The following is a 12518-nucleotide window of genomic DNA, read 5'->3' on the forward strand; positions in this document are numbered from 1 at the left end:
CTAACACTAGTTCCATCATAGTGTTTACTTAATTTTGGAAACAATTTTGACTGCCACATATGAAGACAAATATAAATTAAAATTGAAGTGTAACAATCAAATTTACATAGCAAAGGCAGCCATTTTGTGGACTGAAATATTATTATGAGGGTTTTCATGAGAGAGCAGGTGGTCATTTCGCGACGAACAATTGACATTGAGATACAAAATGGCTGCCTTGACTGTGTGTAGGTGATGGGTACAGTATAAGTACTTTTTGTACTTCCTGGGAACTTAAAGTGGGCCTGGAAAAAAATATGATAGAGGTCTGATGTAGGCGTGACCAAATAAGCAGTAGGCAAGACCAACACAAAAGTAGGCACGTTTCAAAAACATTTTTTCCATGCATTGTAAAACTAGAAAACTCACATTATCTCTTCAACTGTGCCCAACACTTAGAATATCCTAGTGGAACACAATGCAGAGCGCATACTGGTGACTGTCATACAATACAGAGAGCAGTCTAGTGAACAATACATAATATACAGAGCATATTAGGGACAGATGTACAATACAGAAAGCATAATAGAGGGTGCCATACAATACATGCTGGTTAGAGAGGAGGGTAATTCACCAGGCATCAGAGATACTGGCAGTCTCCAGGTGGACCCATTTTACTCAAATGGGAAAAGTACTTGTAGGGTATATGACCAGTACTCCCCTGGTGCTGCCCTATACTTGCTATTTATTGAGGTATACTGTATATATACCCATGGTTCTCTTGTAATCATGTGACACTCACAAGAAGTATGGAATTTATAAACTGACTAGTGAAAGCATAAACCATGTGGCTTAGGAACACCTAAAACCTAAAAAGTTCTTCAACTACACCAGGAGAATATTTACCTACAGATTACTAAACAGACCTGAGGAACTAACACTCCTGAGATAAGTAGGAAATTAGCTAATTAAAATATGCTAAATATATTCAACTGATTAAAATGCCCAGATGCCTCAGGAGTACAGTTTAGATGTTCTTACTGTTATTTGTAGATAATGAAATGTTATCAAGAAAAAGACATGACATTAACCAAACACTAATGCTTCCTATTCCTACACACAGTGTTGCTAACATCAGTTAAAGTAAGATGAATTGTTCCTGATTAGCTGCAGTTAGTTTAGTGCCTCTATGCAGATAGTGAACGGCTATGCATAACAGCCCAGGAAAGCAATCTATATTGTGCAGTTAAGGGCAGAGATTAAAGAGGTGGTTTACAATATGGTTTCACATTTTAAATATGAAATGATACACGTCGGAAGCACCTGTATACTAATGGGTGCATTCTGATTGGATAGTTAAACCAACAAGATATCCCAATGGATGAATAATTAGGGAACCTGTCACGTAAACATAGCGGAAGCCATTAATGAAGGACACTACAAGGGTAATAGTCAAACTATCTGGCTTAATGGGACAATCAGGTCTGTCTTTATAACATGAGATATTTGTATGTGTCTAAAACTTATTGTTATTATTGGGCAAAGGAAACTTGTAAATGAGCTACTTGCTGAGATGCAAATTGAAGGCTCAAGATGAAAAATATAGAATAGGCATTATTCATTGCAATAGCGATTACGCATGCAGTCTCACTGTGATGATGATATGCTAATCCATTGCGATCGCTATGCCGGAGCAGAACTACGTAAGGACGCCCACCTTATCTTACACACATCCGTAATGTTTAGCAAGACTGCGAAACCATCGGTAAAAATCGAGTACCATCGCAGCCTCTCGCAAACTTGCACAAGCTCTGACCTTACTCAGAAATTGCTAACCTTGTCGCATGCTATGAGCACACGCCCATGCACCGGCGTTAATGCGCACTGGCGTCTCGTTGGCCAAACCCCCGTCACCTCCCAAAAATGGAACTTCCTGTCAACCACTCTGCGATGGGTCTGCGTAGTCAATCCGATCGCAGTGATTTGTGCACAGAACGCAACATTCGGCCAATTGCATGCGTAATCACAGTTGCAATCCTTGCTGAATTAGACCCAATATTCATCCATTAATTTTCCAATACAGGTCTATTAAAGAGGAAGGGGTTATTTTAGTCACCCAGCACCACACAATAAACTCTGTCTGGCATCCAGGCTTCAGCTAAAAGAGGGAATGTTTGCATTGTATAATAATGGGGACAGAGAGTGGTTCATCCAAAATATCTGTACTACTAAAAAGTTAAAAAACGTAAACAAAATATTCATATGCAAGTCAGAACAAGCCATTGCAGCCTAACAACATGGAAAGAATCTTAAATGAGAAATGAGCATTACAAACTTAGCATCGTAAGGTGCTGTGACACATGTAATATGCTGCAATGGTTATTTACTAACTTGCAAAATATTCTGTAAAATCCTGGAAAACAATGAGATATATTTTATACCTTTCACCAACTTGCATTAGACATATAAATGCAAATTGATAATTGTTTGCTAAGGTTTTAGTGCAGATTTGCACCTTTAAGTATTTTAGTAATTGACTCTCTATATGCATGTATATATGACACAGCTAAATGTGTTTACTTGTATTATATTGTGAAAATGTAAAGTCTACCTACTCCACTAATGTCAGATCCTATTACATATTTTGCAGATGATGACAAAATAGCCATAACTGACAGATAATACTATATATACATTGTCATCTGTTCTCTTTTTCATTCTAGTGCCCTGTGGAGGAATTTTAACAAAGCGCAAGGGGACTATTCTTTCTCCGGGCTACCCTGAGCCATATGACAACAATTTGAACTGTATATGGAAAATCAGTGTGCCGGAGGGAGCCGGCATTCAAGTAAGATCACAGGATATTTTCAAACACTTGTCACATTCGCTCTTCAATGATGACATGAAAATAATTTAATAAAGTCAATAGATTAAGGAAGCACTCAAGAGTGTATATAGAGCAAGTCAGAGAATATCAAGCAAGGGAGCAATCTGGGAGTGAGTGTAAAGTGAAACAGGTAGGATGAAAGAAATATCCTGGGAAAAATGAGTTAGTATAGAGTCAAGCGGAAAAGATGAAGGAAGGAAGTCATCTGGGAGTTATATAGTGTGAGACAGGAAAGATGAAGGAAGGACATTATCTGGGAGTTATATAGTGTGAGACAGGAAAGATGAAGGAAGGAAGTAATCTAGGAGTTATATAGTGTGAGACAGGAAAGATGAAGGAAGGAAGTCATCTGGGAGTTATATAGTGTGAGACAGGAAAGATGACGGAAGGAAGTAATCTGGGAGTTATATAGTGTGAGACAGGAAAGATAAAGGAAGGAAGTTATCTGGGAGTTATATAGTGTGAGACAGGAAAGATAAAGGAAGTCATCTGGGAGTTATATAGTGTGAGACAGGAAAGATGAAGGAAGGAAGTTATCTGGGAGTTATATAGTGTGAGACAGGAAAGATAAAGGAAGGAAGTTATCTGGGAGTTATATAGTGTGAGACAGGAAAGATAAAGGAAGTTATCTGGGAGTTGTATAGTGTGAGACAGGAAAGATGAAGGAAGGAAGTCATCTGGGAGTTATATAGTGTGAGACAGGAAAGATGAAGGAAGGCAGTTATCTGGGAGTTATATAGTGTGAGACAGGAAAGATGAAGGAAGGAAGTCATCTGGGAGTTGTATAGTGTGAGACAGGAAAGATGAAGGAAGGCAGTTATCTGGGAGTTGTATAGTGTGAGACAGGAAAGATGAAGGAAGGCAGTTATCTGGGAGTTGTATAGTGTGAGACAGGAAAGATGAAGGAAGGAAGTCATCTGGGAGTTGTATAGTGTGAGACAGGAAACATGAAGGAAGTCATCTGGGAGTTATACAGTGTGAGACAGGAAAGATGAAGGAAGTCATCTGGGAGTTATATAGTGTGAGACAGGAAAGATGAAGGAAGGCAGTTATCTGGGAGTTGTATAGTGTGAGACAGGAAAGATAAAGGAAGGAGGTCATCTGGGAGTTGTATAGTGTGAGACAGGAAACATGAAGGAAGTCATCTGGGAGTTATATAGTGTGAGACAGGAAAGATGAAGGAAGTTATCTGGGAGTTGTATAGTGTGAGACAGGAAAGATAAAGGAAGGAAGTCATCTGGGAGTTGTATAGTGTGAGACAGGAAAGATAAAGGAAGGAAGTCATCTGGGAGTTGTATAGTGTGAGACAGGAAAGATGAAGGAAGTCATCTAGGAGTTATATCGTGTGAGGCTGGAAAGATGAATGAAGTCATCTGGGAGTTATACAGTGTGAGGCAGGAAAGATGAAGGAAGGAAGTCATCTGGGAGTTATATAGTGTGAGACAGGAAAGATAAAGGAAGGAAGTCTTCTGGGAGTTGTATAGTGTGAGACAGGAAAGATAAAGGAAGGAAGTCTTCTGGGAGTTGTATAGTGTGAGACAGGAAAGATGAAAGAAGTCATCTTGGAGTTATATAGTGTGAGACAGGAAAGATGAAGGAAGGAAGTCATTTGGGAGTTATATAGTGTGAGACAGGAAAGATGAAGGAAGGAAGTCATCTGGGAGTTATATAGTGTGAGACTGGAAGATGAAGGAAAGAAGTCATCTGGGAGTTACACAGTGTGAGGCAGGAATGATGAAGTAAGGAAGTAATCTAGGAGTTATGCAGTGTGAGGCAGGAAAGATGAAGGAAGGAAGTAATCTAGGAGTTATATAGTGTGAGGCAGGAAAGATGAAGGAAGGAAGTAATCTAGGAGTTATATAGTGTGAGACAGGAAAGATGAAGGAAGGAAGTAATCTAGGAGTTATATAGTGTGAGACAGGAAAGATGAAGGAAGGAAGTCATCTGGGAGTTATATAGTGTGAGACAGGAAAGATGACGGAAGGAGGTAATCTGGGAGTTATATAGAGTGAGACAGGAAAGATGAAGCAAGGAAGTCACCTGGGAGTTATATAGAGTGAGACAGGAAAGATGAAGCGAGGAAATCATCTGGGAGTTATATAGAGTGAGACAGGAAAGATGAAGGAAGGACGATATCTGGGAGTTAGATAGTGTGAGACAGGAAAGATGAAGGAAGGAAGTCATCTGGGAGTTAGATAGTGTGAGACAGGAAAGATGAAGCAAGGAAGTCACCTGGGAGTTATATAGAGTGAGACAGGAAAGATGAAGGAAGGAAGTTATCTGGGAGTTATATAGTGTGAGGCAGGAAATATGAAGGAAGGAAGTCATCTGGGAGTTATATAGTGTGAGACAGGAAAGATGATGGAAGGAAGGAAGTCACCTGGGAGTTATATAGTGTGAGACAGGAAAGATGAAGGAAGGAAGGAAGTCATCTGGGAGTTATATAGTGTGAGACAGGAAAGATGGAGGAAGGAAGTAATCTGGGAGTTAGATAGTGTGAGACAGGAAAGATGAAGCAAGGAAGTCATCTGGGAGTTATATAGAGTGAGACAGGAAAAATTAAGGAAGGAATTCATCTGGGAGTTATATAGTGTGAGACAGGAAAGGTGGAGGAAGGAAGTCATCTGGGAGTTAGATAGTGTGAGACAGGAAAGATGAAGCAAGGAAGTCACCTGGGAGTTATATAGAGTGAGACAGGAAAGATGAAGGAAGGAAGTCATCTGGGAGTTATATAGAGTGAGACAGGAAAAATTAAGGAAGGAAGTCATCTGGGAGTTATACAGTGTGAGGCAGGAAAGATGAATGAAGGAAGTAATCTGGGATTTATATAGTGTGAGGCAGGAAATATGAAGGAAGGAAGTTATCTTGGTGTTATATAGTGTGAGACAGGAAAGATGAAGAAAGGAAGTTATCTGGGAGTTATATAGTTTGAGACAGGAAAGATGAAGGAAGGAAGTTATCTGGGAGTTATATAGTGTGAGGCAGGAAAGATGAATGAAGTCATCTGGGAGTTATATAGTTTGAGACAGGAAAGATGAAGGAAGGAAGTTATCTGGGAGTTATATAGTGTGAGGCAGGAAAGATGAATGAAGTCATCTGGGAGTTATATAGTGTGAGACAGGAAAGATGAAGGAAGACAGATGCTGGAAGTTATATAGAGTGAGGCAGGGAAGCTGAAGGATGACCGATGGTGGGAGTTATATAGAGTGAAGCAGGGAAGCTGAAGGAAGACAGATGCTAGGAGTTATATAGAGTGAGGCAGGGAAGCTGAATGAATACAGATGCTGGGAGTTATATAGAGTGAGGCAGGAAAGATGAGGGAAGTTATCTGGGAGTAATATAATGTGAGACAGGAAAGATGAATGAAGACAGGTGCTGGAAGTTATATAGAGTGATGCATGGAAGCTGAAGGAAGACCAATGGTGGGAGTTATATAGAGTGAAGCAGGGAAGCTGAAGGAAGGCAGATGCTGGGAGTAATATAGAGTGAGGCAGGGAAGCTGAAGGAAGGCAGATGCTGGGAGTTATATAGAGTGAGGCAGGGAAGCTGAAGGAAGACCGATGCTGGGAGTAATATAGAGTGAGGCAGGGAAGCTGAAGGAAGACAGATGGTGGGAGTTATATAGAGTGAGGCAGGGAAGGTGAAGGAAGACAGATGCTGGGAGTTACTGTATATAGAGTGAGGTAGGGAAGGAAGAAAGCTTCTTGGTGTTTTATATAAGGAAGCTTACAAGAAGAGAACTGCTGAGAGTTATATAGAGTCAGGCAGAATTGCAGCATTTGCTTACAGCACACACTCTGGTGTCTCCGAGACAACACTTACATAGTGCATTGTGCACAACTCAAGCAAAACCAAATAGCTGACAAATTCTGTTTAAGGTTTATTCTCATACAGTTTGCTGAATAACTACAGTATGTGATCAGAAATGTCAGTGAGGACACTAAATTAAGGTTCTACTTTATAACATTCAGAAACATACGAGTTGTTTATACTTTTTTGCCTTAACTTTTTGTTGTCAGTTTTTATAGAAACATTTTGCTTCTTTGTCTATTCCCAAAGGTGCAGGTTGTCAGTTTTGCAACAGAACATAACTGGGACTCGTTGGATTTTTATGATGGTGGTGACAACAATGCTCCCAGACTTGGCAGCTATTCAGGTGAACAACAACTGCAGGCTCCATTTTATGACCTAATTTAATAACCGTTATAAAATATCAAATGCAACAAAACATAAATTCAAGCGGAAAAATTGAGCTTTGAGATTTATTTAATTAAAATATGTGTGTGTATATATATATATATATATATATATATATGGCACTAAACGGTAAACGCCACCAAAGTGCTCTGATATAACTAAATTAGGAGTGTTCTATAAAATAGGATGTTTATGATAATGCTTGATAAATATAATTGTTATGTAACTACTGCCATGTAACCATAAAGATGATGTTGGCGAGGATCATGCAAGTGTAGGAAATAAGAGGTAACTGGAATCTGACCAGAAATAGTATCTAAAATATATAAAATTAAAAAAGTTGCAATACAACTATATCTGCACCCCTGAACATTATACAGGATGTAGTCGGCATCCCAGCATGCATGATGCCGATGGTCTAAATACCGTTATCCCGACATCGGGATTTTCACTGTTGGGCTGCCGGGATTTCATACCCAACCCAATTATACATTGTAGTGATTTTGCAGCACAAACAGATGCAGTACTTTCACTAGATAGTAATTCAGAAATCCTTTCCAGCTCTGCAATAATAGCCATATTAGAAAGAAAATTGTCCTCCGTACAAACACGGCATACAGCTGTGTAAGTCCATGCACAACTCTCACAAAAACAGTTGTGTTATGTCCCAAAACAATTGTCGGGCCTACGCATGTTTTTGGGACATAACACAACTGTTTTTTGTGAGAGTTGTGCATGGACTTACACAGCTGTATGCCATGTTTGTACGGAGGACAATTTTCTTTCTAATATGGCTATTTTTGAAAACATTTGTAGGTCCGACAATTGTACACCCGGAGCAGAGGCAAAGACCACAAGCATGTCTCTGAAAACATGAGCACAAATAGTACAGATTATTGCTAAAACAATTGAAGTTTTATTTTCAGAAGCACTTACAGTAGCTTTATTTCCCAAGGTGCTTTGATAAATGTGAATGTAAACAAATAGGTAGCCTCGTTTCATAGGCATACTGTACATTAATCATCTACTAATGGTAGTCAACAGCAATCAGGGACATTAGGCTAGAGAGGATGATGAAAAGTAAGACAGAGTATGTATCCAAAGGATATTAGATGAAATGCAATATTGAAGGAAAAAAATGACAACTCATAGACAATTAATCTAACAATGAAAAACAAAACCAGTTACTCCAAATCTACTCAAGGAAATGACAAGATATGATGCAAAGTGTATTTGAATAATAAATGTGTGCACACAGATTTGTCACATTATACAACTTCGCTTATATCTGTCATTCCTATTAGTAGCCTTCAGTTATCGTTCTCTGTGAAAAAGTCCCAGCTGGTGCAGAGAAGGGACAGTTAATGATGAGTGACAGATATACAGACAGATCAGATGACAGTAAGGATACATTTATTTACTGGCAAAAGTGTCAAAGCACCTGTAGAAGCATTAATTATTGTGCGCCTGATTCAGAGGTGCTCGCAAATCACACGCAATGCTGATACTCATGTAGTTGAACGAATAATTAGAATAATAATTAGATTATTCCAGAAAATCCCTACATGAATTACCCTGAGTATACACACAAAGGCACGGGTGTGTATGAGAGGGAAGGTATCTGAAACCAAGAGACAAAGCGATGGGCATTCCTGGGCAATGACTGGGAGGTGGGAGAAATCCGTCATGAGAGTTGTGGGTGTGTTGGGGGTATGTGATAGGAGTGTTGTGGGCATGACATGGGTGTGATATGGGTTTGTGTTGTGGGTGTGTCATAGGACTGGGGTTGGTGTGTAATGGGACTGGTGTGAGTGTGTGATGGAAGTGTTGTGGATGTGTGATGGGACTGGTCTGGGTGTGTGATGGGAGTGTTGTGAGTGTGTGATGGGACTGGTGTGGGTGTGTAATGGGAGTGTTGTGAGTGTGTGATGGGACTGGTGTGGGTGTGTGATGGGAGTGTTGTGGGCATGTCATGGGTGTGATGTGGGTATGTCATGGGTGTGATTTGGGTGTGTGATGGGACTGGGGTTGGTGTGTCATGGGTATGTGATAGGAGTGTTGTGGGTGTGTGATTGGAGTGTTGTGGCTGTGTGATGGGAGTGTTGTGGGTGTGTCATGGGACTGGGGTGGGTGTGTCATGGGTAATGGGAGTGTTGTGGGTGTGTAATTGGAGTGTTGTGGGCTTGTGATGGGAGTGTTGTGGGCATGTCATTGGTGTGATGTGGGCATGTGATGGGAGTGTTGTTGGTGTGTCATGGGACTGGGGTGGGTGTGTCATGGGTAATGGGAGTGTTGTGGGTGTGTAATTGGAGTGTTGTGGGCTTGTGATGGGAGTGTTGTGGGCGTGTCATTGGTGTGATGTGGGCATGTGAAGGGAGTGTTGTTGGTGTGTGATGGGAGTGTTGTGGGTGTGTGATGGGAGTGTTGTAGGTATGTCATGGGTGTGATGTGGGTGTGTCATGGGAGTGTTGTGGGTGTGTGATGGGAGTGTTGTGGGTGTGTGATGGGAGTGGGGAGTGTTGTGGGCATGTGATGTAAGTGTTGCAGGCATGTGATGAGAGTGTTGTGGGTGTGTGATGGGAGTGGGGAGTGTTGTGAGGTGTGATGCTAGTGTTGTTTTGGTGTGTGATTGGAGTTTTGTGGGCGTGTGATGGGAGTTTCGTGGGCATTTGATGGGAATGGAGAGTGTTGTGGGCGTGTGATGGGATTGTTTTGGCTGTGTGATGGGAGTTGGGAGTGTTGTTAGCATGTGTTGTGAGTGTTGTTGGCATGTGATGGGTGTGTTGTGGCTGTGTGATGGGAGTCGGGAGTGTTGTTAGCATATGTTGGGAGTGTTGTCGGCTTTTGAAAGGAGTGTTGTTGGCGTGTGATGGGAGTGTGATGGGAGTTGGGAGTGTTGTTGGCCTGTGATGGGAGTGTTGTGGGCTTGTGTTGTGAGTGTGATGGGAGTGTTGTGGGTGTGTGATGGGAGTGTTGTGGGCGTGTGATGGGAGTGTTGTGGGCTTGTGTTGGGAGTGTTGTGGGCGTGTGTTGGGAGTGTTGTGGGTGTGTGATGGGAGTGTTGTAGGTATGTCATGGATGTGTGATGGGAGTGTCTAGGGTGTATGATGGGAGTGTTGATGGTGTGTGATGGGAGTGTTGTGGGCATGTCATGGGTGTGATGGGTGTGTGATGGGAGTGTTGTGGGTGTGATGTTGGTGTGTGATGGGAGAATTTTGGGTATGTTATGGGACTTGGGTGGGTGTGTCATGGGTGTGTGATGGGAGTGTTGTGGGTGTGTGATGGGAGTGTTGTGGGTGTGTGATGGGAGTGTTATGGGTGTGTGATGGCAGAATTGTGGGTGTGTGATGGGAGTGTTGTGGGTGTGTGATGGGAGTGTTGTGGGTGTGTGATGGGAGTGGGGAGTGTTGTTGGCATGTGATGTAAGTGTTGCAGGCATGTGATGAGAGTGTTGTGGGTGTGTGATGTGAGTGGGGAGTGTTGTGAGCTTGTGATGCTAGTGTTGTTTTGGTGTGTGATGGGAGTTTTGTGGGCGTGTGATGGGAGTGTCGTTGGCATTTGATGGGAATGGAGAGTGTTGTTGGCGTGTGATGGGATTGTTTTGGCTACGTGATGGGAGTTGGGAGTGTTCTTAGCATGTGTTGGGAGTGTTGTTGGCATGTGATGGGTGTGTTGTGGCTATGTGATGGGAGTCGGGAGTGTTGTTAGCATATGTTGGGAGTGTTGTTAGCATATGTTGGGAGTGTTGTTGGCTTTTGAAAGGAATGTTGTTGGCGTGTGATGGGAGTGTGTTGGGAGTCGGGATTGTTGTTGGCCTGTGATGGGAGTGTTGTGGGTGTGTGATGGGAGTGTTGTGGGCGTGTGATGGGAGTGTTGTGGGTGTGTGATGGGAGTGTAGTGGGCTTGTGTTGGGAGTGTTGTGGGCGTGTGATGGGAGTGTTGTGGGCATTTGATGGGAATGGAGAGTGTTGTTGGCGTGTGATGGGATTGTTTTGGCTGTGTGATGGGAGTTGGGAGTGTTCTTAGCATGTGTTGGGAGTGTTGTTGGCATGTGATGGGTGTGTTGTGGCTGTGTGATGGGAGTCGGGAGTGTTGTTAGCATATGTTGGGAGTGTTGTTAGCATATGTTGGGAGTGTTGTTGGCTTTTGAAAGGAGTGTTGTTGGCGTGTGATGGGAGTGTGATGGGAGTCGGGAGTGTTGTCGGCCTGTGATGGGAGTGTTGTGGGCGTGTGATGGGAGTGTTGTGGGTGTGTGATGGGAGTGTTGTGGGTGTGTGATGGGAGTGTTGTTGGCTTGTGTTGGGAGTGTTGTGGGCGTGTGATGGGAGTGTTGTGGGTGTGTGATGGGAGTGTTGTAGGTGTGTCATGGATGTGTGATGGGAGTGTCGAGGGTGTATGATGGGAGTGTTGACGGTGTGTGATGGGAGTGTTGTGGGCATGTCATGGGTGTGATGGGTGTGTGATGGGAGTGTTGTGGGTGTGATGTTGGTGTGTGATGGGAGTATTTTGGGTATGTGATGGGACTGGGGTGGGTGTGTCATGGGTGTGTGATGGGAGTGTTGTGGGTGTGTGATGGGAGTGTTGTGGGTGTGTGATGGGAGTGTTGTGGGTGTGTGATGGGAGTGGGGAGTGTTGTGGGCATGTGATGTAAGTGTTGCAGGCATGTGATGAGAGTGTTGTGGGTGTGTGATAGGAGTGGGGAGTGTTGTGAGCTTGTGATGCTAGTGTTGTTTTGGTGTGTGATGGGAGTTTTGTGGGCATGTGATGGGAGTGTCGTAGGCATTTGATGGGAATGGAGAGTGTTGTTGGCGTGTGATGGGATTGTTTTGGCTGTGTGATTGGAGTTGGGAGTGTTCTTAGCATGTGTTGGGAGTGTTGTTGGTATGTGATGGGTGTGTTGTGGCTGTGTGATGGGAGTCGTGAGTGTTGTTGGCGTGTGAAGGGAGTGTTGTGGGAGTGTGATGGGAGTCGGGAGTGTTGTTGGCCTGTGATGGGAGTGTTGTGGGCATGTGATGGGAGTGTTGTGGGCGTGTGATGGGAGTGTTGTGGGCATGTGTTGAGAGTGTTGTGGGTGTGTGATGGGAGTGTTGTGGACATGTGATGGGAGTGTTGTGGGTGCATGAAGGGAGTGTTGTGGGCGTGTCAGTAAAAGTGACTGCATTCTCAGACATAGAGCCACAGTCATTTCTGCATCTGCCATAGAGCAGGTACAAGTGTTGATGGAGCACGCCATAGTGCAAAGATGATGGATTGTCCAGAACCACCAGCAGTGTTACAGCACTGAAAGTGGGCGTCTCAGGGCTTGCACAGCGCACACTACTACACACGGAGAATTATTTGCATAATATAGCTCCCGCAACACCTGCAAAATACAGAGCCATGTGCAGGCACCTCTGAATCAGACCCAGTGTGTTTGTTTTATATATTATATGTTTTGTTTGTTTTTTTTTCATTG

General features: G+C 42.9%; 1 protein-coding gene across 1 annotated transcript in view; it reads left to right on the forward strand.

Annotated features, from left to right (window-relative positions):
- Window positions 1–12518, forward strand: part of CSMD3 (CUB and Sushi multiple domains 3) — a 1208248-nt gene that overhangs the window by 934578 nt on the left and 261152 nt on the right. The window contains exons 36-37 of the mRNA XM_088444368.1: window positions 2703–2827; window positions 6926–7022. Of these exons, the coding sequence (XP_088300494.1) occupies window positions 2703–2827; window positions 6926–7022 (222 nt within the window). The remainder of the gene's footprint in view (window positions 1–2702; window positions 2828–6925; window positions 7023–12518) is intronic.

The sequence above is a fragment of the Taudactylus pleione genome, unplaced genomic scaffold, assembly GCF_031769625.1.
Source record: "Taudactylus pleione unplaced genomic scaffold, aTauple2 ptg000360l, whole genome shotgun sequence".
NCBI lineage: Eukaryota > Metazoa > Chordata > Amphibia > Anura > Myobatrachidae > Taudactylus > Taudactylus pleione.